Source organism: Varanus komodoensis, unplaced genomic scaffold, assembly GCF_004798865.1.
Source record: "Varanus komodoensis strain SLA01 unplaced genomic scaffold, ASM479886v1 scaffold1, whole genome shotgun sequence".
Classification (NCBI taxonomy): Eukaryota; Metazoa; Chordata; class Lepidosauria; order Squamata; family Varanidae; genus Varanus; species Varanus komodoensis.
The window spans coordinates 28,596,018-28,622,533 of record NW_025335268.1 but is presented as its reverse complement, the minus strand read 5'-3'; the positions used below and the strand labels follow the sequence as shown (position 1 = coordinate 28,622,533).

Here is a 26,516-nt window from a genome sequence, read left to right as displayed (position 1 = left end):
GTCCACATACTTTGTAGCACAAGAGTTGAAGAAAAAGACTGTTTAAGCAGCAGTGTTCAGAGTCCCATACCAAAAGCCATGTATCACCTGTATGATGACCACATGCAAATCCCTAAGCCACCTGGCTGCAGCTGTCAATTAAAGCAGCTAAAGGCACAATCCTATAAGCCTTTAGACAGAAAAAGTCCTGCCATTGCCACAATGGCGCAGTCAGCCATGCTGGCTGGGGTGTGCTGGCAGCTGTAGGACATTCCTCTGTCTAAGCAGTGCCCCCCAAGGCACTTTCTGTTTTTAGCAGTCTGTAATGCCTCATGCCAGGGCCCAAATCCAGCCTGGCTGGCCTTCCAGGGTACTGCAGATTGCCATGCTCCCTTTCCCTGGACCATCAATCACTTAATGGTTTCTTGGCTTTTGTACAGTGTTTTTCCACATTTTAATAAGGTTGACATGCCTCTCCTAAGACCAAGTTATTGGCAGAGGGAGCTTTAAGCAAAAGCATACTGAGTTTTAGATTTGTTTGTTTGTTTGTCTTTTTAGCCACAACCCTTGCACTTTGGGCTTAGCCCTGTTTTGTTCCTAGCCCTGCCTAGCACTGGAATGCAAACCTTCTCCAAAATAGAGTTTGGCATTCAGGCTGAAAGAAATTCAGATATTCTCTGCATTAACACGCTTTAAAATTACTTAAGTGACTGCCTTAATCCACTTTTCATCCAGTAAGCCCCATGTAGATCTAACTGTACTTGAAAAGATTATTCTGTCTTCATATGTTTGAATGTTGAGTGGGGAAGTTATCAGAGGCCATTGCTGCCGTTTCTCAAGATCACAGAACCAAAGATGTTCTGTTTTCCTGTTTTCTCCAGTTGTCCTTCAGCTACAAGGTGAGTGGGAGCTGTGAAGCCATTCCAGCTGCCAGAGGCCAGGCACATGGGTACTTTTTTCCTTGTCAGGGGAAAAAATTGTGATCGGCTGTTGCCATAAGGATGCATTATTTCACCCAGTTCACCTGCCGCATGGGATTGTCTTATGCAGAAATCAGCTTCTGCACTCCTGTGGCTGCCGAGGACACCACAGAGTCACAAGAGGTATAAAGGAATGCAGTGTGCCTTGGTCCAGCAGCAGATTGAAACTCGGTTGTATATATTTGAAACTCGGCTTTTATTATCACATCAACCTCTGAACATTCATATGAACAAAGAAAAAGGGTGTTGCTTTTTGTGTGATGGGGGGAAGGTAAGTTATGGAGTGCTTGTCTAAGTCACAGACGCTTCTACATGTTCAGTTCAAATAGGCAGTGTGCATTTCAAGACCTTGAATAAGGAAAAACAGAGTTCCTCTAACAAAAGTAGCTGAACTGTCTTGACTGTAAAAAAAAGTGTGGGGGGAGACCAAAAGCATCACTTCTTCTAGTGGTCTCTGCACTGCTGGAGTGGCATCTAAAATTAATGGGGCCGCCTGTCAGTTGCAATTAAGTCATCCATCAAAGACAGTGTGCACCCACCTCACAGCAAGAGATGCCAGGTGGGACTGTCTCCTAGTTCGCAACCTGCCGTGGGCAGAGAGTTGCAACTGAGGCAGGCATTGCTGGAAAGGGTTCAGGGGAAAGCAGCTTGCATTATGCATGGCAGGATCCCCCCTAATTCACCGTTGCGCACACACCACTCCAACACTGCTGCTGCCCTAGCTCTCTGATTCCTCATTTGGCATCCTGGGAGAGGGCTGCAGCTGGCACGATCTCCGTGCCATTCAGGCAGCCCCACACTGGGCGTGTTCCCAGCACAGCACGAGTTTGTTGTGGCTGGGAGGGTAAACTAGCAGCCTGCACCTAGCCATGGGGAAAGGGCAGCTGTGAAGCCCCGCAATATTCCAGGAAACTATTTTCCCTCCTCGCATTTTCACCCACTTGCTCAGTAATGTACCTCAGCAGATACGATGCTGCTGCTACCTTTCAGCATACATTTGGCTCAAAGCATTACTGGGTTTAGAAAAGCAGGTCTGTTACAATTTTATGATATGCATTATATAGTACAAAGTTTGTAATAATGTATAATACTATGTAAAACTTTATTAGCAGATGTATGATTGCGTTTAAGACCTGCTTGTTTTTTGCACATTCTCAGAATTTAATATTGTGGATGGGGTGTGAGGTGCTTGTTCCCGTGGCCTTATAATTCTGTGTGATATATCCAAACTGTGCTGTTTGTCATCTTCCTAAGAATTAGACGAATTTTTCCTCTGCCTTTTCCTGTATAGCAGGGCTTGCAGCTAGGAGGGAAATCCAGTCACAGCCCAAATTAAGCTCAAGAGCCAAACTGGATTTTGAAGAAGCTGTTGGGGAACCACATTTCAGTGGTGGGCAGACCTGAAGACTAAGGAGGCCAAAGGCAAAGGTGGCAGGGGTGAAATCACACACACACACACACACACACACACACACACACACACACACACACACAGTATCCCTGTATTGTAACTTAATGTTCTGACTGGCAGGAACTACACCTCCGAAGAGGCATCCCGACCTTTTAGAATGAGAGAAAGTGCACAAAAGCAAGGCAAGCTCTGAATGACCAGAGGTTGGAGGAAAGGGAAGGGGGGTTGGGAGATTGTCCCTCTGGGAAACCCCAGGCAGGCCAGGTTGCGTCTGTGGGCATATGGTTCTCCACCCTTGCTCTATAGGGTGGCAGCAGTGGCCTAGGGACCCTGCATGTGGAGGAAGCCAGCAACAAAGATGACTGCATTTCTTCCAGCCAGATGACGGCATTTCCATTCTTCCTTTTGACAGCTGGCCCAGGTTGATTCAAGAGCTGTCCAGCTCGGTTCTCTCTTCATCCGAGGCCTGTGTGTGTTGGTGATGGCCAACAGTGCTTGTGGCTTCCCCTTCAGAATGGATGATTTAATGCCATGGCACATATTTGATGGGAAGCTCTTTCAAGAGAAATATGAGCAGGCCCACAGAGGATGCCATTTGCATGAGCTTTTGGAAGGCAATGTAAGTACACAGGCTTGTCTTGGGATCGGGATGCGGGGGAACCTTTTGTAGCTTAGGGCGCTGTAAAGCTCTTTTATTTAAGAAAAGAAGAAAAAGTATTTATTTTATTTCTTATAACATACTTCTGCAGGCACTATGCACCGGGACCATTTCACCAGTTCATTCTGCCGGTGTTGGAGTAGAGGTCACTTATGTTGGTACTGCATTAAATACATTCAGCACCGCTGCACACTGCGCAGTATCTTAATTGGTCCTGCTTAACCTGAGCAGTCTCCTCTACTTCCCTGCCTCTTCACTGCAGCAAAACAAAAAGACAACAAAAAACTCACCTCATCCAAATAAAAATATTCCCCAGTCTTACTGTTTCCATTGCTGCAGCCTTAATCAACTGAAGCATAGATACAGTCATCTCCTTGATTATGTGAAGCATTAAAATCACTTGTTTCTTAAACTAAAATACTTTCTGATTCTGTTGAAATTGATAGCAGAATATACAGAAACTTTCAGTATTATATTTGCATTAAAGGGTTTTATTTGGTCCCTTTTATTCAAGATCCTTTGCCATCTTTTAGGCAAATATATACTGATTGGTTAATCTGGAGATAATCTGGGTTGGATCTGGATTTAATCATGCTTAGAGCAGAGTCACTGAAATCCATGGGACTTAAGTCAGCCATAACTCAATTTCACCATTGATTTACATCCAACCAGAATGAGAGTAGCCATGCTACTTATTTTTCCCCAGAGCTCTGAAACCCAGCTGGCCTAAACCAGAAGTAAGCAGTACTCAGTTCAAGATAATGTACAGCTGTGGATCCACAGACAAGCCAGCACATGCCACTGAAGAACCCTGTTAGAAAAAACCAAAAGAAAAAAAAAAGCTTTGGTTGTAGCACATCATAATTTGGTGTGACATCTCCACTGGACCCCTGACACATTTCAGTGCAGCTTATCTCAGAAAGAGAGAATTTGCCGTGATCGTTGTATTCCTCTCAACAGGAAGCTTGGCTTGCAGAGTTTCAGAACCTCAGATCCCTTATTTGTAAAGTATGCTCAGCAAAAGGTAGACATATTCAGAGCAGACAGAGACCGAACAGATTTGTGACTGGTAAGTGTCATGTGACTTGCTCAGTAAATCAATTGTACTGACATCATTTTTCACCTCTAAGGCGAAAAATTGCCTCTGATACTTTGCCAAAGCAAGGATGTGGAAGAGGGACATTGCTGGCTTTAAAGCAATAATTTATCTTAAAAGCGTGGCAGTTATGTGAAATTTCTCAATTAAGATTTTAAAAGAGATGCATACAGCTATAGGTGCTACTTAAAAGATGTGTTCATACAAGGAAGGAAACTTGTATATATGCCACATTGTAAATGCTGCATTTCATATGCAGGTAGCATTCCATGTCAAAAATTGCAAGGGTCCAGGGTGTCGCCTTGACAGCAGTTCATGCAGCAAAATAGACATTTGTGTTCTTCCTGTGGGGCCATGAACACACAAGGTGTGCATGACTTTCTACATGTAATTAATACTGGGGAGGGGAATGCATGACATATGAAACTGTTTGAAGTAGACCCACAATCACCACCCTGTCCATTGCTTCTGCACTTTAAAAAGTGTAACTAGTTGTATGACTCCATATTTTTCCGGTTTTGCTTGAGTAGAAACACATGCATTGTGTGCATGAAGTCTCATGTTTGATCTCTGGCATATCTAGGTGGGGCTGAGAAGGAATCCTGCCAAAATTCTGGAGAGTGGCTGCCAGTCAGTGTTAGTACTGGGCTACACAGTCCAGAGTCTGACTCAGTATAAGCAAGTCTTCCGTGTTCCTAGACAAAAGTTTCAAGTTTTGTCACCTGAGACTTCCCATTAAGTTCTGTGGAAATACTTTCAATTATTATAAATTGTAAAACAAGCAGCTTAGGATTGTTTTTGTTAGTGCCTATCTGAATCATGTGAAATACATTGTTTTTTAGACAGACAAGGAAGATGCCAAGGTTCTCGTTTTCAGAATCCAAGAAGAATTCAGCCACATCACCAGTACAGGCAATACTTTGGGAGAGTCTCTCAGCCACCTGGTTATCCAGCTGAATTCCAGCCTCCAGGTAAGAAGAGCACCTGCTGTAGATGAGTAATTGTTGACATCTTGAAATTACTTAAGTTAAAAATTATTTTTCACTGTTGTGTGTTGCATTTAATGCAAAGCATGAATTAAAGAGATGGCAGTTCTATGGTAAGAAATGTGAACAACTAAGTTTTGCTGCTGATGGATTCCATCCAGAATATGCCTTCCACAAGAGGAAGGACCTTTCTACAAAAGGAAAGTTCTGTCCCCAGAAGGACCCTCCTCCCAGTTTGGGGGGAACCCCCAACCTACGACAGCTTGCCCATGCATCAGGGTCTTCTGGAGGACCTGCCATTGGAGGAGGTGGCAGGAAAGCCCACTTCTGCAGCACAGTCGATCCAATGTAAATCTTGATCCAACCCGTTATGTACATGTTACAACCCTCCATGCCATATCCCATATTGTTCAAGAGGTGTCTGAACCTGCAGGTGCAATGCTGGGGAATCTGTGAAAATTGGGTGCCTTAATTTGCATAAGTGGAACTGCATTTCACTCAAGAAAAGTCCCAACTGGATACAACCCAAGGTTTTGATCTTAACCACAGACAAAACACTAATTAACTGTATAAAATAAATGCATAAGTAAATGTGTGGGTTCATCTGACTTCGATCCAGACTTCATCTAATTAATGTAGACCCATTGAAGTCAATGGGACTTATGTCTAATCTGTGACTAGGTCCACTGGATCCAACCCAGTGACATTTTATATTCATGGCAGAAATAGGCAAATGCATCAAAATAAAACTATTCTAAAGGAGTAGAATACATATATGAACATATACACATGTTTACATGCAGGTATGCATGAATTTTCTCATACACTTTGCAAGTTTTTCTGCTTCAGCAGAAGTTTTCTGTGTTTGTTTTGATTTTCAAGTATTTATGTGCACTCTGCCTTTCTGCCAAAAAATGACACTCAATATAAAATTAAAATTATTAAAATGTATTTAAACAATAAAGCAATACATTAGATGTGCCCATGACAGAAATTATTTTAAACAGCACCCAACCCAATATACCCAATTTAAGCCATTAAAAGCCTTCTTGAATAAAGCAGTCTTTGCCTGTCAGTGGAAAAACGGAGGAGAGGAAGTCATCCCAGCCTCTCTTCAGAGGGAGTTCCACAGCCTGGAGGCAGTGCTGAAATGGCCCTTTCTTGGGCCACCAATAAAGCATCTCTGAAGGGAGCAGTCTTGAAGAAGGGCTTCCCTAAAGGATGCAGAAGACAGTCTCATATCAAAGAAGGTGGTCTTTCAGGTGGCCAAGCCTTATAGGACATCTAGTGCTTTGAATTTTGCCTAGAAGCATATGGGTAGCTGCTGAAACTGTTGTAACAGGGGAACTGCACACTCCAGGTGTAAGCAGGTGTAACCAGCCCTGCTCAACAATCTGGCCACAACATTTTGGACCACCTCTGGTTTCAGATTCTGATTCATCCCCCATTTCAGTAAAGTAGGATCAAGCCTTTGTGCAGGATGCCTCTTTAATGGTTCTTGTACATATTTGAAAGTAAGATTACAATTGCAATAAAGGCCTTTCCTCTTTCAAGCCTGAGTTGTATTCAGGGTTCAGTGTGACAATTAAAATATCACACTTAATTGCCTGTAATTTTCCTCCATCTCACCACCACAGTTCGGCAGCCCCTTATTAGTCCTCTGGTAAACAACGAGCTTAGAGCACCTGTTAATTTATCAGATGAAACAACAAAAGTTTCATTTGCCATTTTAAGCAACTGCTCCTCAAACCAAGACTTCTGCCTCTATACGTGGTGAGTTTGGAGGTAATTTAGAAGGATTTAAACAGCAGTACTGAGTACGGAGTTTTATCAGAATGCAGGCGGATGAAACTGCCCAAGGAATCTTCTTGTACTGACTATGCTAGCCTGAGAAGAGAGAAAGTCTTCTGCCCTTTCTGGAGACCTGAGTGGTGACATTTCATTCATCCTTTCCCACCTCTCTCCCCTCATTGAAAGAAATGATGGAGTCAAGCAGCTAGATTAGAATTCAGAGGAAACGCAGCCCCTTCTCACCACAACCACTGCCCCAGAAGGAAGGAAGAAGTGCAACTTGAATTCCTCCAGAGATCATGAATTTCTGCTCTTGGCTGGAATTTTCTATAGCAGTTGCTAAAGGAGACAGGATTTGCTCCTCTGTCTGAGGAAGCAGAAGCTGTAACACTTCCTTCTGAGGAGAAGGCACCATGAGGAGGAGGTCTGAGTTTCTCCTCAGGTCCAACAAATACAAACAGAAACACACAGCTGTCCAGATTACCTCAGGTAGGGACCTCATTCTGCCATATGGTTGGGCCAACTCTGAAAAGTAACAGTTGAAAACTTTTATTACTTTCAATTTATGATAGTCTAATGTTTAATTTGCACTCAGTGGAAGAACATAACCAGCTGCTTCCAAAACTCTCCACTTGCCATGAAGGCACTGTGGTTTTTCTATGGGCATGTACATTTGAATGAAAATTTAGCAGGCTTGAATTTAAAGTGGTTCACAAATGCCTCCAGGGTGTGTGAATCAGCTCCTACTGATAGACAATTCATGTTTCCATTTATTTATATCCATCAGGGTGTGCGTTTCAGCTTTTCATTCTGGCTCTTCTCCCAATTAGTTTAATTCATTGAGGTGGACTCAGAACCCTTGTGCTACCATGGAAGAATACGCTTTGTGGAATGGGTTTTCCTCCCCCTCTTTCCCACAGCATTGTCACTCAGGGTTAGCTGGGTCACCTGGGGAATTTTTTTAATGGCTGTGGTGTACACACATAAATTAAATACAGTATTTTCTGAAATGCTTTAAGGAAGATGTTTGTGCCTGTTCTAAACAGTCATATTTTCTCCCCCTTAGGTCCGGGATTTAGGTCAAGACATGGACCACCAAGGAGACAAAGATTCTAGCTTGCTGCTCAGTGAATCATTATTACAGAATGTAATAAAAACAAGTAGAAAGCGAGTATATGGTTTAACTAAAATGTTCAAAATTATCATTTATTTAGAATTTTAGCTGTACTTCTGACAGATTTGGTTCAGAGTGGTGTCTGTTCTTCAAGAGTTCTTCCTTCAAACCCTCACGGCTCTGCACTGTCCCACCTGGGGACTACTGTGGGCCAGGCATTCCCTTTGCACAGACATTGGATAGAGTTTGTGGGAACTATATGACCTCCTATAGAAAGTAAACATTAACCTTATGACCATATCAAAAGTAGAGTCATACTGTGTTTTAGTGTTGCTTCCCTTTGGATTCTCAAATGCATTGCCAAAATAGGAACCAAATGGTAGTATGAAAACTGTGTCATTCCATAAGCAGAAGTAAGGTTGTACTCCCAAAAACTAGATTCTGAACTAGGCGTAATAAAAAATCCAACTAAGATTACATTTGTGTGAGTGGCTGTACATTCTGCTTTTGCAGCTTGTTGTGCATAATGGTTGTCCATTTCCACAAGGGAAATATTCAGTAGAATTCTGTTAGTGCTATTTGAGTTTTGGAAATGACACTGTTGAATAACTGGCCAGATTCTCTAGTACAGATTTTGACACTGGAGACTTTTCATTGTTGTTGTTATGTGCTGTCAAGTCATCTCCAATTTAGGATGATCCTATGAATGAAAGCCATCCAAAATGTCCTATCCATGACAGCCCTGCTCAGCTCCTGTAATTTCAGAGCTGTGACTTTATGAATGATCAGCCTTCCCAAACCAAAGGAGATGTTTTGGAGTTTAACTCCTTTCAGGTCTACCCAGCATATCAATGTTCAGAAATTCTGGGAATTGTGGTCTGGAACAACTATAGGGTACCTGGTTGGGGAAGTCCTGGATGCACTACCTAAAAGAAAATTTACATCAAAATACAGTTAAAATTGTTTCCTCCTTATACACTGAAGGTGTTGGACATTCTTTATTATTTATTTATTTATTTAAAATATTTCTATGCCGCCCCCATTGCAACAAAGCCTCGGGGCGGCTCCCAGTCCTCCCAATATTTTCCCAATTTTTTAATAGATGGTTTCAGAATTGCAGTCCTGCAACAGTAGGGCTTGAAATCTAGATAAACCGTGCTTTTGACATGGACACTGTAAGTACAGGTTTCTCCAGAACTGAGGTGGTAATGAGTTGCGTGCCTTTTAAGTCATTGATCCTAACATACTACAGCCTCTTGAAAAGGGCTACAAGCAGGGAGTGCATGGCCTGGGATACTTGCCTGAGGTGGAATGAGCTGTAAAATGCACAAAACCAAGAAAACATGCCTCTGTAAATCAAGATTCACCTGCAGTTGTTTGTATATTAACTAGTAAGTGATTTGCACTTATGCAAAAACTACTTACTGCTGCAAATCAAACCTCATATATGGAGTAATGCTTTGATTTCATTATGTATATCCATGCAAACACTTAAAAAAATGTAAGTTTAGATGGACCGTTTATTTTTGCCTGACAATTTATTTCTCTTTTTTAGATGGCCCAGTTGATTCTCCTCATCATAAACAGAACAACCAAGCAAATAGTCCTGATAGTCTGCAAAAATTAATCATTACAATTTCATGATATATTTAATGCTGTATATTGCATTGTTTAAATGTGGTGAGCAATACAGCTTGCCTTGCTTTTTCAAGCTGTATGGATTCTCATGAGTATATATTGTTACACGGTGGATTGAAAGGTGTTCCCTCAAGGGAAGCAGCAGCCAAAAAATAGCAATTAGTCAAAGGAAGAAGAAAAAAAACTTTCTAAAGGGCTCAATTTTGGATGCCACACTATTCAGTAATTTCATTAATCAAGTGGCAGGGAGCATTCTAACACACTTCTGGATGACAGCTGAAGGGTGGACTACAAAGACTGAAAAACAGCATTTCAAAATAAACTCAGAAAGAAGTTAAATTCATTGAAGAGTATATTACACTGAAAGGTGATATCTACAAAGTGGGAGAAAAGTATCTTCAGAGTTTCCATTCCTATTTTGTCCTTATCTGCCAATAAAAAATATTTGTTGTATTGACATTTAATTATCCGTATCAAAATGCCATATATTGAATCTGTATCCTCCTTTTCAGCTTGGGTCCTGAGAACATTCCACAACAGATAAGTAGTGGGATTCATAATAACTTAACACTTAACACAAACAACAAGAACAGATTGACTCATACTACAATTTTTAAAATTTTATTTTTGATATTTGTATACTACTTAAATATAATACAGTCCCTAAATAATTTCAGATTCCCTAAAATTCTAATATACATATGAAATCTTGCCCAGCTTTTCTGCAAGGGAAAAAGCATTATTTAGTTTCTCTGTTTGGGTGAGCATAAAATGAATGCATTAAGAGAGAAAGGTGAAAGAAACACCACAATGACCAGGGCAAGGAAATAGAACTACAAAAGGGGGAAAATGAGAGACCTCTTCCAGAAAGTCCAAGAATTCAAAGGAGATTCAAACCTAGATTAGGAATGCTTGAAAGACCAATGGGAAAGCATGCTATTTGACCAGGAAAAATAAAGAGAAGGTGGAAAGAATATACGAAGAACTATACAGAACAGACGAAAGGATGACAAACCCTTTGAAGAGGACTCCAAAGAGGAAAAACTAGCAGTATCTATAAAAAGTGAAGTGAAAGCTGCTTTGAAAGCACTCAGAAGGAATAATACACCAAGAGTATCAATAGAACTATTCCAGCCTGCAGAGAATGAATTGGTCCAAATCCTAACAAGAATATGCCATCAAATATGGAAAACAAAGCAATGGCCCACAGACTGGAAACATTCAATATACATTCCAGTCCCCAAGAAAGGAGAGGCAAAAGAGTGCATCTACTACAGGACCATTGCACTAATTTCCCATGTAAGTAAAGTGATGCTCAAGGCGTTGCAACAAAGAATGGAGTGAGAAACACCTGAAGTTCAAGCTGGATTCCTATGAGAAAGAGGCACTCCAATGGGATTGGGAGAAACCCTCTTGGAATCCATCCCTCCAAGCATTCACAGGCTTCTTGTGCTCTGCCCTGTCTTCCAAAGCAAGCCAAGCAGAGAAGGAAGCCCATGAGCATTTGCAGACCCCTGGTTGTGCAACAAGGGACTGCAGGTGGCACAGTGGTTTAAACCGGTGCAACAGGCAACTTTCATGTCAGCTGCAGCTGACATGGAAGAGGGACACTGTTGGGGCAGCACTCGCAGGGGGCTCCTTTCCTGGCGAGCCCCTTGAAGCCAGCATGCTTTGGTACCAGATGCAGCTCTCCTGATGCATGAGAGTATTGCTGGGGTTGCTGTCCTAGCAAGCCCCTTGCACCCAACCTTCTTCAGTGTCAGTTGCAGCCGCTCAAATGCTGGCCACACGTGGCATGTGACGAGGGTGCCGCTTGCACATCATGTGGGGCTCTGTTCCTGGTGAGTGCCCTGCAGACGCTGGACATGCCCACCAGGAACTTGAACTCTGACCCCTGAAAAGTGGTCTAGTCTGGGAAGCTGAGCTCAAGGAATCTGGAAGAGTCCTACTCTAACTCAAGGTCATACCATAAATATACGTTAGCTGCTGCAGCGCAGCCAAGCTCAATCTGTGCTTTATGGACTACAACAAATCCTTTGACTGTGTGGATCATGAATAGCTATGAGTATTCCTGAAAAATGGGTGTGCCACAGCACTTGAATATCCTGATGCATAAGCTGTACTGTGAACTAGAAGCTACAGTTAGGACTGACTAGGAAAAACAAAATGGTTTCCTGTAGGCAAAGGCATCAGACGATGGTGTATTTTATCCCCCCTATCTGTTCAATCGCTAAAGAAAATATCACAAGGAACACTGGATTGAATCAAAAGAAGGAGGGGTGAAAATATATCAGGAGATACTTCAGTAATTTAAGATATGCAGATGATACCTTATTACTGGCAGAAAGCATCAATGAATTGACAAACTTCTGATGAAAGAAGAAAGTGCAGAAGCAGAACTGAAGCTGAACATTAAGAAAACAAAACCATGACTATGGAATAATTGCACAACATTAAGGTCAATAGTTAAGAAATTGAGATTATGAAAGATTTTGCATGCCTTAGCTCAGTCATCAGTTCAAATATAGACTGCAGCCAAGAAATTTGATGACTAAAACTTGAAAACAAACTTGAAAGAGAAGCAAAGAAGGAACTAGAAAAGATTATCAAGTGTAAGAAAGTTTTCCTGGAGACCAAAGCCAAGATTATGCACAGTCTTGAATTCTCAATCATAATGCATGTTGTGAAAGCCAGACAGTGAAAAAAGAGGCCGAAGAAAATAGATGCATTCAAAACATGGTGCTGGAGGAGAGCTTTGCAAGTACACTGTACCAACAAGAAAGATGAACAAAGTGGGTCCCACATCAAATTAAGCCAGACCTTTTCCTGGAAGCAAAAATGACAAAATGGAAGCTGTCACATTTTAGGCAGATTCTGAGAAGGCAAGATTCATTCATAGGACAGCCATAAGCTGGAGAAGACTATAACCAACAACAACAAGCAACAACAATTATCAGGCTAATCAGCATAGCCAGTAATGGCGGCTGTTTCTGTGGTCCCAGTCAGAGGCACTCCAAAGACCTCTTCCCAGCCTCACCTGTACCTGGCAGAGACCATTCCTATGAGACTGACTGTCTGAACTCGGTGTCATTGTTGGATCTCCATTTGCACAGCACCTGTGCAGCTGCTGTCAGTCAAGGCTGTGGCTGCTTAACAAACTCCAGTTGGGAAAGGCTATGTCACCCTTGCCTAACCTGGCGCTTTCCTGATATGTTGGATAACAACTCCCATCATCTGGATGCTGGGCTGATGGGACTTGGCATCCCACACATCTGGAGGGTTGCAGGGGAAGGCTGGTGTCTGCTCAAACAATTTGAAATCCCTTCTGCAGCCCCAGAAAGTGCAGCTGGTCCGTGGCCTTTCTCTTGCAAAGCAAAGGATCATTCCCGTTTTGTGGTGAGGCACCCACTTATCGGGGCCTCCCAGCAGCAATTTGCAACAATGGAGGAACAAAGCTGCCATTTGACCTAGAATACAATTTTCAACTAATTAATAAAGTGACCATTAGTGCCCGAGGGGATAATAACAGGAGTAAGAGCAAATTACTGTGCTAACTGATGCTTGCTAAGGGGGTGCAAAGGAGACACGGCCATTGTATTGCAAATGTCTTGAGGCTCTATTCTTCTTTTTTTTTTTTTACACACACACACCACTAATATTCTTAGAGTGCTCCCACTCAACACTTGCTCCTTCTAGGACCCTTGCAAAAGTGTAAGAATTAGCCCTTCAAAGATCAATCAGGATATAATTGTTGCTAACAAAGTGCCACCTGGTGAGACATGTTACAATATACCTTCATTACAAAGCATTCAGTCCTTAACCCTACAACTACAGTAAGAGGGTAGGGGGAAGGAAGCCCTGCCTCCCCCAGCTTCCAGCCACCTGCAACACTGGTAAAAGACTTCAAGGCAAGGCAAAATGTGCTTTTTTCACTTCTTGGGCAGAGTTAACTCTGTTATGTTTGAGGTATCTAAAAACAGTTCTACACAGTACACAGATCCAGTGTTTAGAGTTTCTACCAGCAGTTCTCCACTGTTTTGTTTTTTTCAAAATAGGTCTCCCAATATCAAGAAAATAATTGTTCAAGCCTTTGAAAATGCAGAACAAGTTTGCAATATTCACTTCCCTCCTTTCCTCAGGAGCAAATTGATAAAGGGAAAGCTATTTGTTAACACAGTTCCATTTCATTCCTCCACGTACAAAATAACAACAAAAAAGAAAAATACATTATAAAAATATAACACTGTCAACATATATACATTGTCTATCGTGTAGGGAGAGGAGAGAAACTATATAGCCTTAAGTTCAAAATAAAATAACACAGGAAAGAAATAAATTGCCATCAAACTCTAGCTCCACTGAGATCATATCACCAAGGTATGGATACATGCAATTAACAATAGAGAGCAGAATCTTACCAAGCTGTCCTGATTGTGGTGTTGATGAATGCCAGGTTGGATGAATGCCATGATCTCAGTCATCCATGATGAACATGGGTGAGGGTGCTAACCATCCAGACATCCCAGAGACCAGGTGGGGTGTAGCCACTGTGATCCATAAAAGCCCAATCTCTCGCCAGAAAACCCCTCTGCCCTGGGCCAGGCTATAAGCACCAGTACCTTGCGCTGGGCCAAAGAAACGGGGGAGCTATCCACCCCACTGCTCAAGCAGAGAAGTTCTCCAATGGTTAGGACTCTGTCCTGGGAGGTTTCAACACCCATGCTCAACCTGCCTTAACAGGACTCGCTCAGGACTTCATGCTCTCTGTGACAGCCTCGAGGAAGTCTCAGTTTCATCAACAGCTGTATGCATAGAACAGGGCATACCCTTGATTTGGCTTTTGCCTCTGGAACAAAGAGGGTGGTCTGGATACAGCAGGGGTGGGGGATTGTTGAAATCACCTTGTAGCCATGGTCAGGGCACTTTCTGGTGAAATTTGGTCTACAGTGTCAGTTGCTACCTGCAATGGAGAGGGACCAGTTAAGACAGGGGTCTCAAACTCAACTTACCTGGGGGCTGCTGGAAGTAGAGTCTGGGTGAGGCTGGGCCGCATCAAGTATTCCACCACCATGATGGTGGTGGGCCGCTCATCCCGCATCGCTCCTGGAGGCCGGCCCAGGCGCCGCCGGCACTTTGAAGGCCGCAGGGCCCCTCGCCTGTGCCCCACCCGTCCCATGGGCTGCGAGTTTGAGACCCCTGAGTTAAGATGTTCTGAGCTTAAAGACTTGATGGAAACTGACAAATTCCTGAATGTTCTGGGGGATTTTTCAGTAGCCAGTGCTGTCAGTTCTGTTGGTGCTCTCATGATCATGTGGCGCTCAGAAGGCTTCCTGGCTAGCTCCAGACAGATGGCCAGAGCATATGTGGCCTACGACTCATTATGAAGATGACTGAGCACACAGAAGGGCATATAATCACACCTATGTGGGAGTAAAGGCAGAAAAGAGGGTTTACTTTGCCACTTCCATCACGGCTTTCAGTAGCTGTCTAGCCAACCTTTTCCAAGTGGTTCAGGGGTTACCTTGATCTAACTCAGTGGACCTAATTCTAGAACCCTTAGAGGCCAACTGTGATGTGTGTGCAAGATACTCTGGGTGTGAAATTGCTCGCCCTCATGCTGACTTGAATACCAGTATTGATGCAGTGACTAAACATCTTCAGTGGGATCAGTTTCCATTTTTGGAACCTGAGCATGTGGACAAGATGTTTGTTTCTGCACAACCCACCACATACTCCCTAGCCCCTTTCCCTTTATGGCTGTGGAGGACTCACCAGATGGATCATGGGTGGGGTGACCATATCATTACATGATGCTGTGATCCCTACACTCCCTGAAGGGGGCAGTTGTGCAACCATGTCCCACAAAGGCCTTCCTGGATCCAAAGGTATGCACCATCTACTGTCTGGTCATAAACTCCTTGTTCCTGAGTAAAATGCTCAAGAGAATGGTGACATCTCAGCTCCATGTGCTCTTAAATAAATTAGGATTATCTGGATCCATTCCAGTCTAGATTCAGGAATGGTTTGGGGCCAAGAATTGGTCCCAAATTGATTGCCCTGATACATAATCTTTGAGATTATCTATGGGACAGTGGAGTGTGACCTTGTTACTTCCTAACCTCTCTGCAGCTTCTGATACCACTGATTACGGTATCCTCCTGCACCAACCCCTTTTGTTGGGAATCAGAGGCACTCTTCTCTAGTGGTTCATCTCTTACATGTGTTGGTTCAAAATAACAGCTTTGGGTGCTAGCCCTCAGCCCCATCATCTCTGTACTGTGGGATGCTACAGGGCACTCTAATGGCCCCAGTGTTACTCATATCTGTCAAGCCAGTGTGAGTCGGCACAGCAACTTGGCAGCAAGCTACCGCCAGTATGCTGAAGACACCCAGCTCTCTTTATTTCTCTGTGACATCTGAACAAGTTGGGACCAGGATATCTAGCAAGCTGCCCACTTATACATGCCCAGCCAATCTTCAAGATTATCAGAGGAGGCCTTGCTGGCCATTCCAGAATTAACCTCAGCAGGGGGCCTTCTCAGTAGTGGCAGCCACCCTTTGGAAAATCCTCCACCACACAGTTTGGGTGGCAGAAAATGTGGCAAGTTTCAATTCCTCCTTGAAACTCCCCTGCTGTTCACCCAGGTTTGTCCTGGCTTGTAATTAAATTCACCATGCTGCTCCATTTTACTGCTCCTTGTGTTGCTTTGTATTATTATTACAATTAGAATTGTTTTAATATTTTATTTTAAAATATTTAATATATTTTAAATGTGAGCTTAGCATCTGTATGTAAATTGCTTAAGGATCATATTAGCTGTAGCAGTATACAAACATCACAGATAAATAACTCAATATAGTCTTACTGCCACTTCACATTTGTATAGTTCTTTCAAGTGTTCAAAATATCGTGCAAATGGTGGTGTGGAGGATGGGATGTGGCTGAGAGAGAGTGCCTTGAGGACAGACAGACCCATGGTAAGTTTATGACAGAGCTGGGAGTTGAATCGGAGCTTTCCTAATTCGTAGCTTGTTCTTGAGAACATCTGCATACTTTCTGCATTATGTGCATTTAGGATCGTGGAATGCAGGATGTTTTTAAAGTGATGCATGCATGCATTTCCAGAAGGACAACAGATCAAGTGGGGCTGCTGTGGAGGCGGCCAGCTAGTTGAATGCAAGCACAGCTTAGCCAGGATCCTCTTCCAGCCACCAAGGTAAGAAGGAAGTGAGAGCAAATGCAGCAATGCTACCAACTTCCTCCCCAGTGGTTATGGCAACTGTGCAACTTTTACCAGTCGTGGGAGTGGTGCAGTGAAGATGCCTCCACGGATTGCTCATCCAATGTGCCCTCAGTGATGGGGGCACAGTGCTGCTCTGGCCCACTGCAGGTGCACATATAAGGTGTTACCCTGTAGGCTCTATAAGGACGTGGCAACATATTCAGGGCTGAGAGTCCCAGGCACCAGCAGTAAGGGCACAGGAATGCAGAGAAATCCATGATCCCTGAAGTCTTGGGCTGGATTCCCTTTCTACTACTCACACACGGAGTATACCCAACAGTATAACTCTGTTGCTATAAACCTGCTACTGCTTGAGGAGTCCCTGGTTCTTATCCTTGCATAAATTTCATATTCAGTATTTTCTGCTTCCACAGTCTCTTCCACAAGTACTTTAATGAGAAAAATCTGTCCACAAGATGCTGCATAGGCATTGCAGAACGTGTTGAGTCATTCCAACTGGTTCGGAGAAGATGGAACTAGCAGTTTTCAAGAGATGCCCCTTTTCAGCATGCAACTTCTTTGCTGAAGGAACGGCACTGGCTGCCTGTTTGGTACTAGGCTAGCTTTACAGTTTTGCCACTAGTTTTGCAGTAGGAAGCAACTTGGAACCGGGGCACTTGAGAGAGTGTCTTTGCCCATATCCACTTGCCTGATCACTGAGGTCAACAGATGGCCAACACTGAGATGGTTCCACATGGACTGATGGCCCAAATTGAGTCCCCTTCAAGAAGATTCTTCAGTGGCTGCATTTCTGTGGAACTTGCTGCTTTGGGTGGTCAGGAAGGAAGCTGCATTATTCTGTTTTCAGTACTTCCTGAAAACTTATTTATTCCAATAAGCATTCCAATATTGACTGTTTATATGTTTGTACTGATATTCTGCTTTTAATATTGTGTATTATTCCTTTTATCTTGGGGAGAGGTTGTTTTTGTTTTGTTTTTGTTTGTCTTATTTTTCACCCCGCTAGAATCTGTGTAGATGTGGAGCAGTTTATCAATGTTCTAAAGAATTAAACAAAATTACAACTTATCTAAGGGAGCGCCTCTTTCCATATGTGTCTACCTGGCCCTAAGATCATCTTTGAAGGTCCCTTTCAGGGAGCCCTCTCTGAAGAAAATGAAGAGGGTAGCTCTGAGGAGGGTTTTCTTGGTAGTGGCACCCCAACTCTGGAAACGGCTCTCCAAATAGGTTCACCTGGTGCCTTCTCTTTATTCTTTTTGGTGCCAGGTGAAGACTTTTTATTTACCTGATATTTTAATAATGCAACTTTAATGGGAATTTTATATTGTATTCATTATTTTAGTACTACCGTGCCTTCGGTTTAATGAATTGAGACTATGAAGTAGTTCATTCTGGAGGTTTCTTTGTGTTTCTATTATTGTTATTATGGCTGTTACTATTCTTGTTATTTTATTCTTGTTTTGTTTATGTTTAATACTGTTGTTTTATTATATTTTTGTTGTTATTATATTATTATATGCTGTAACCTGCCCAGAGAGCCATTTTGGCTAATGGGTGGGGTAGAAATTTAATAAACGTGGTTAAATGTTGTTTGTGCTGCTATTTGCTAGCTTATAGATCTAGCAGGGCACTGAAAGATCTGGGAGCATGTCTAACAGGTGCATCTCCAACATCCCCAGATGTTGTTATGACCTGGTTTGGAATGCAAATTTCTCCACCTTGCAATACTCAGTTGCATTACAAAAGGAACACCCTGTGGCCAAGAAGTTTTTGCTTAGTCCAGCATGCAAACTGCTGAGTGAGCAGGCCTGGGATAACAAGTTTTCCAGCACACTTGGTTCTTCAATCAGGCACTCGGGGAATGACATGTCCAAAAGGGTGCTTCCATGGAATGGAGGCCTCATGGAAATATCTTTTGGTAACACTCTCATTTCTAGGTACCTTTTGAGTAAAAGGGAGTTGGTGGCAAAGCAGGTTCATGAATGCAGGAGTTTCAGGGACAACAAGAATCCACTTAGATGGGAATGGTATTGCATTACTTCTTCCAAAATGTGGTAGGCAAGACCTGCTGTTTCCTGGGCATTCTCTTGTTCTGCTTATTCTTCTGACTCCTGCCCTGAATACCCTCCTGAGGACTGAGAGGGGAGCATTTGGACAGTGCTGCCATTAAGAGTGCAATGGGTATTCTCATTTTCAAAATGGGATTGGGAAAGCTGAGCTATTTTCCTCCTACCCTTTAGAAACACATAGTAGTCCAGTCCATTGTCAGTCTAGACAAGGGCTGGAGTGCCCAGCCTTTTTGCACTCTTGGACACGTTTAGGAACTGAAGAAACGGCTGTGGGTGCCACCTCAAAACATTTAGCCTGTGAATCGTGACGTTGGCTTCTACCTGCTATGCCTGTGGCTCTTCAGTTGCATCTTATTTGTCTCATGACAACTGGACTCCCTAAAGTCTCTTTAACAAGAGATGGTTTAATTCAGCTAATGGCCGGTGATGCAATACCCCTGACATGCTTTTTAAACAGATGTTTGGGCAATGTCCAGTAGTCGTATCTGTTGTGGGATGTTGCTACATGGATAAATTTTGTACTGGAAAAGCCTTTAATATTCATGGAAGTATACACTCTTCTAAATTATTTACTTGCTTCCTAGAAATCAACAAATGGTCAGCATAAATAGATTCTCTGCTTCCTTTGGACAATTAAAAAGCTGATATTACAAAGTTGGAAGGATCAATGCTCATTTCCTATAATGAAATCAATTTCAGGACCTTACAGTACGTTTGATATATGTACAGGTGACATATACCTCTTAAAGTGGTTACTTATTTGGATATTTGCTCCATTTTTGTTCAAGTCTACATATAATTGCTAGAAAGATGTATTCATTCCATACAAATTCATGCATAAATATTTTAAAGAGGAACAAGGTGGGGGCCTATGGCTAACCAATTCAGACCCCTCCTCAGTTACCACTGGAGGTGCCCACAGGTGCTCTATTGAAGGGCATTCTCCCATCATCCATTCAACTACCAGGTACCATTGTTTTTTTTCTATGTTCCTTTTATCACCAGTTTATTTGTCCTATTTATTGATAAAATCATTTATTGAGCAACTGGACTTTATTCAGTTTCTTCAGTTACTTACACCTTTCCTAACCTGTTGCCCTCCATATGCCTTGACCCACAGCTCTCAGATTTCCTGATAATTGGTTCTGCAGGCTAGGTTGGGAGGGAGCTAAATTCCAAAATACCTGCAAGGCAAGGCTGAATTTATTTATGGTCAGGCCCAGACTACCTTACTTTGGGCTTGGTGTGCATGGGAAACAAATGAATTTTTTGGACTTTCATATAGGTTGCTGTAGTTGTGGACCTGCAAAGCAAAACATATTATACCTGCTGTTGGAACAGCCAGATATTCTGCCCCTATCAAACTCTGACTAACTTTGTTCCAGTATATGACCAATGGGACCCTATGCATGTTGAGACAGAAAAAAAGTTTCACAATTGCCAGTGTTCTCCAGTCTTTCCATTTTAGGCAAATGCTTAAGACTGTCTAATTCTGGCAACCCTTCCACTTGGTGGTACTTTTTGAAAAATAAAAAATCTATCAACCCATCTGACTTGGTGATATCTTCTGTTTTTTCAAGCCACCCTGAGGATATTTCTAAAGCAGCGCAACATAGAAAACATTTAAATAAATAAATCCACAGATGGTTTTTAAGCAATCGACTGCCTGCCTTTAAAATTTAGATTGAAAATGGATTAAATAATTAACAGTATAAGCATAGAAGCATATGTATGTAGTAAAACTTCATGAAAGTCTTTTTTTAAGAAAAGGACTATCTTTCTTAAGTGTCTTGCAATATAGTTATGTTAGCAAGTTATAAAATTATTTAGAACCCATTTGTTAGCTTGTTTGTTTAACAAATGGAGACATGCAAATTAAAGCATATAAAACTATTTCATGAGAAATTCCACAACAAAATGTTCTGAATTCCTATCACCATAATATCTTCTGCAGAATGATTCAAAGGTCATAAAGCTTTCTAGTTCTTCATCACAGAATGCAGAATATGTCTATATTATAGACTGCAGAATAACATGATCTGCATTAATCTAGAACTAAAATTTCTTCAAAAATCAACCAGTTTACACTTAGAAGATCTATGTTTTGAAGCCACCATGGGTATGTTCAAATTCTAAATTAACCATGATTTATCACTGGGAGTGAGCATACCCTCCTGGTGAGTTTGGGTCCCTGCTCCCTTCTTACAGCCTAGCCACAAGGAGGAGAACCACACTTTAGCATGTTTTCTGAACCCTAAACTGTGGTTGTTCTTCACCATAGCTAGTGAAAATAAGGTACCTTCATAGCTTGAAGTTGGCTTGTTTCCATTAACCATAGTTAACATGAACCATGGTTTGCTTAGGGCCAGATAACACAGCAAGCTCTGTTTAATTAAAATGTAGGAGAAAGCTTCTGAATTCCTCTCTGGATGCATGTCAGAGGAAGAGAGGAGCAGAGAACATGTAAAGCCAGGGAAAGGGGGCTCATTCTTATGAGTAGATGGCCTGGCTGATCATGACATCCAAACATTACCATTTGTTCAATTTCCATTGCGTGCTGCCTGTGATTATATAGACATTAAGAAAGATTCACTGCAAACCCCACTCCCCACTTTTTTTTTTTTTTTTTTGCTTTACATGCCAACCAGAAGAAACATCTGTTCCTGTTTCTTTTCCACCAGACTAAAAGAGATATACCAGCCTGGTGCATCAGCCTTCTCCAAGGTGGAACTATATGGTCTCAATAAGAATGCTATAATCCACAAATACTTCTTTAATTGATTAATTATACCAGTTAATCCGTTTCCTTTTAAAAGTCTGCTTGAATTTGTCCAGGCCTCTTTTTCCCTGGCTTGCAGCTGGGTGCCTGATGCTACGAATGAAAATTACTAGATACTGATATAGCGAAAAAAAATTAGCCAGTGCCCAATATAATATGGGAAGAGGGAATCTAATAGGTTACAGTATTTTCCTACCCAAACTGTCTTTTACCTCCACTGCTTACAGAGTCCACTCCAACAATGGGGCATTTCCACCACTTTCCTCCTTTGAGTTCTTTGCCATTATTAAAATTTATGATAAGTGCTTCTGGCAAAGTATTCTTTCTCTCTGTGCCTTTCTAGCGTCTTTCTGCAACTTTAAATTTCACAGCTTGGCTAGTAGCTCCTCTCAAATTGTCAACATCAGCCAAACACTGTCCACTCTGTCTCGCATGCATTTAGTGACTGTGGAGTAAGGTGGGAACTGTGTGGTAGAAACAGGTTTGGGTGATCACCCCTGACTTTTTCAGGTTGCTTGCCCATCTTTATTGACTGTCTTGCTATGTTAGTCATCAATGGATTCACCCCACCATTGGCCCCACATTGCCCCATTACTAGGCTGTGTGAAAGCGCCTTAGGTCTGTTCTCCTACTGACACCCAGAAGATGGATGGAGATACAAATCTCATTAGCATTAGAGAGAAGCGCCTGTGAAAATCTCCCACGCATCATTGGAAGAAAGGCACTGTATACCTATTATAGCATATCAGAGAGAAGCTATGTGTGAATGTCTTCACTATTATTAATGCAATTTTTTCAGGTGTGTCCACCTCTGATCTAGCTGACAACCTGTTTTGCCATTCAGTGGTGTTTTGGAGTTAAGTGACAGCTCAAGCATGTAAGTTCTGCCAGTTCCTAAAATTTCCATCCCACTTGAATTGTGGTTTCCCTAGCCTTCAGTATCAATGAATACATACGGTGGTGTTTCTAATGTCTGCATGTGTACTTTTCCCTGTAGTTCTGAGCTGGGGGCTTTATAGCTTTATTTTCAATTCATTCTTCACAATTGCATCCACACAGAAAGTTATACAACTTTTAACATCCAAAATTATAAGGTAAATCTCCTCTGACTATTAGTAGAATTTTTATTATCACTACTATTAAACTTTGAGGGAATTTCTGATTGTACTCATCTTAAGATGGTGAGGCTAGATTGACAGTGAGGACTTTAATGCATGCCATGAAGAAAATGCACCCCAAGTTACAGCCACCTGTCCAAAATAAATGATATTACTTTACTAGCTAGCAGCAACAACAAAAACCCTGGTCCCACTCTCTAATGTTCCTAAGTCTGGATGGTTTATAATATTTATCCCAGAAACTGAAATATTTATACAAATAACATTGAAAAAGGAGTAATCCATGGAACTGAAAAGTTCAGGACACCTAGGACTTGGCAACCCCTGTTAATTAGTGTTCTTGGGAAAACCTGCCTGTGATGAAAATAAAGCCCCTGTCGTTAAAACCCACGGTATTTCCTTTTGTGCAGCTGAATGTTGTTAACAATGTTGCATTCTGGTTAAGTAAAAATCTAAAACTGCACTGAAGTGTTAGTAATTGGTTCTTGAGCAGATTCCCTAATGCTATTCACTTTTCCCTGCTAATCTTCCTGTGTGAGCTCTAACAATGCAGCACCAAGTGAGAAGGAAATGTCAGGTTATGTTTCAGGGCCAGCCTCCTGCCCACCCTCCATCTGTGCTGATGTCAGTGCTTATTGGAACATATGCTGCCTGTTGCTCACTGGCCATCTGTTAGCTGAGCTGATGAAGTGCTCCGGTTGCTGTGGCAACGGGGCCCTTGCCGGCGAGTGGCACCACAAACGCTTCTGCTCCGCTCGGGTTTCACTTTGATCCCTGCTAAGGAATGGCAGGGAAGGGAAGGGAAGGGAAGGGTGTGTGTTACACTGCCCGGCCTGCCTCTCGCCCACCCCCATCCACACACACTCTTGTACATCCCCGGTTCGGATATGGACAAGGATAAGAATTCAAGGTGGCAAGCCTTCCAGATACACTGGCCTGACCTGGCCTGTTATGTCCCACCGAACTCAGCAGCATGTGCAGGATTGCACGGGGTGGCGTATGTTGGTAAGGTGCCCTGTGAACCCGGAACCATGCAGTTGGTTTCTAGGGCGCAGCTTTGCCGGGCACCTTCGATCGTGTAAGCAGGGTTGAGCAGATGTTTTTCGCCTACAACTCCTATTATTCCTCACCACTGGCTGAGCTGGCTGGAGTTGATGGAAGCTATAGGTCAAAGTGTCTGAAGGGCCACAAACTGCATGTCCCATAAGACATAGCATGGCAGTTGTACTAGAAGTAAAAGATGCCCTTTTATCCCATTTTAACCAAAGCCCACCATCCATGGAAGTGGAGATACAGCTTTTGGATTCAGGGAGAGATGTGTCATCTGGATGCGGTACATGCATATGAAAGGGAACTATGCTAGAAAAAGGCCCAAACCCAGTTCATAGGGGAATGGGCAAGATCCTCCTGTTTCTTCTTTCTGAACAGGTGATCATTGCTGACAGTCTCAATCACCTGTTCAGTGGCAAAACCCCCCAATGCAGCTCATTGCCGTGTAACTGAATCTTTGGATAAGCATCATACCATTATTGTTAATATTTGATGCAGTTAGTCTACAGGTAGAACATGTGATTCTTTGTGAGATCCATTCTGTTCCCTGGATCTCAATTTGGCCTCCCTACACCAAGACTTCCTAATGCACACAGTGCATTAATGTAAATAAATTACTTATTTATTATTTCATTTTTTTCTTCTTATTCATCCACATAGATTTCCTTTAAAGCTGGTTTCTGGGGAGTTACATTCTAGGCAATTTATTCTGTAATTGCAAAGATCACAAAGAGAAAGTCTGGCCAGCAATGCACATATGTTGTAGGAAGAAATTTGGGGTGGGGGAATTCAAAACCTAATTTATCCCTTGGTTTTTTGCATTTAGTTAGGACATTGTGCGCAAAATATCCTAAAACCTTATCAGAAACAGAATATGTATTTCAATGCTTTATTTTACAATGGATAATATTTTTAGTTTAATTTTTCAACTTTTCATAAGAACCTTTAAAGAACCTTAAGAGGGTTAGCTACAGTTGAGTGATACCTTTATTGAAACCAAGAAAAGGGTCACAAAGTAGTGAGCAAACTTTCAAGTCTTTCAGAAATTTTCTGCAGGCCAGATGTTAAGCCAAACAACTTCAAGGACAGAGTGGAGATAAAAGATGGGCATATGCTGAGGCCCCACATTCTGCACTTTATTCCTGCAGAGCAGGGGATGTGGGAGAAACTTGTAGGATTCCTGTCGGCACCAGGGAGATGTGGACACATGTATCCATATGAACATCTATTTACTCCACACTAATGCCAAATCCCTGGCTGCATGTCGGCCAGAGGGAATGGGCCTAGTATGTATAAATCCATCAGCCTCTCGTGTATTGAACATGTGGTGGTGGGTGTCTTCTGAACACGCCTTGGGTGTGTCCTGCTTTGAAAACGAAGTAGCTGCACTGGCAACCAGCACACAGAGTTGTGATCACACCATCCTGCTACTGAAAGATCTGTGTTGGTTGCTAATTGTTTTCTGCACTCAGTTCCAGGTGTTGGTTTTAACCCTTAAACCTCTAAAGAGCTGGGGGCTGGCTATCAGAGGTATGAAACTGCCCGGTTATTAAGATCAGCAGAAGAGGTCCTTCTGAAAACAGCCTTGCTTGCAGATGCCATTTGTCAGGCACATGAGAAAGGGTTTTATCCTGTATTGCTCCCAAACTCTCCCTTTGTCATTGTGACTGGACCGCCCCCCCCCCCACTGCTCTGAGGAACACAGCTCAGACATTTCTTTAAAAAGTTGGATTTTAACATTATCACTATGGTGCAAAAGGTTGCTTTCAGCTGTTTAGATTGTTTTTATAGAATTATTGTTGGTTGACTTCATAAAGCCAGTATAGAAATATTGTAAACAATGAAACAAATGAATTAGCAAGGCATCTCCTCGCATCCTCCAGATTCAAACATGGCCACAATGCTTTCTAAATCAGATATAAAACCCAGGTGCTTTGGATTACAACCCTCATGATCCCTTACCATTGGCCTTGCTGGATGGATCTGATGGGAGTTGTAGTCCAAATCTCTGGAGCGGACTAAGTTGCCAGCAGGTTACCCCTGCTGAGTTGGGTCCAGTGTCTTAATTGTGATGCTTGCCAAATCTCATGTTTACAGCATAATCCCATGTGCATTTATTCTGATGTAAGGTCAATGTGTGCCCAATGTACATTATTATGTAGTACATGTGTTTATGACTGCAGCCTGAATCTATTGTAGCTGTTGCCTTTCTTGCTTGCCAGGGCACCACAGCAAGCCCCCAGTGTGGATCTGGTACTTAAGTGACCTAAGGGCAAGTATCCCTTTCCCTGAGAAGTATCCACATGTGTCTGTGTCCTAGTAGCACTACTGCCATTGAGTTGGAGTATAATGGGGTTTGTAAGCCCAGCTAGCTTGACAAGTTCCCTGAAACCCATCACATCACTAGCACTTCTGATGTTGCGCAAGGACTGGCTTACACTAGCACGATATCACTGCATGGATTGTGTTGGATTCTTTTCCCTAATGTTTAGCATTCCCAAGAAGAAAATATGACATGGAATGCAAGTTCTCAGTTGTTTCAGTTTGACACCCTAAAAAAAGGGACGCCTTGATGAATGGGTTTTGCCCATTGACACAGGGGA

General features: G+C 42.4%; 1 protein-coding gene across 4 annotated transcripts in view; it reads left to right on the top strand.

Annotated features, from left to right (window-relative positions):
• Window positions 1–10,117, top strand: part of FAM120B (family with sequence similarity 120B) — a 39,583-nt gene extending 29,466 nt beyond the window's left edge. For 3 of the 4 annotated variants that reach the window (XM_044420944.1, XM_044420934.1, XM_044420952.1), the window contains exons 7-11: window positions 2,783–2,989; window positions 3,989–4,097; window positions 4,967–5,095; window positions 7,968–8,048; window positions 9,571–10,117. In XM_044420944.1, the coding sequence (XP_044276879.1) occupies window positions 2,783–2,989; window positions 3,989–4,097; window positions 4,967–5,095; window positions 7,968–8,017 (495 nt within the window). In that variant the 3' untranslated portion in view covers window positions 8,018–8,048; window positions 9,571–10,117. The remainder of the gene's footprint in view (window positions 1–2,782; window positions 2,990–3,988; window positions 4,098–4,966; window positions 5,096–7,967; window positions 8,049–9,570) is intronic. The other variant, XM_044420962.1, reaches the window with a different exon arrangement.
• Window positions 10,118–26,516: the final 16,399 nt, after the last annotated feature.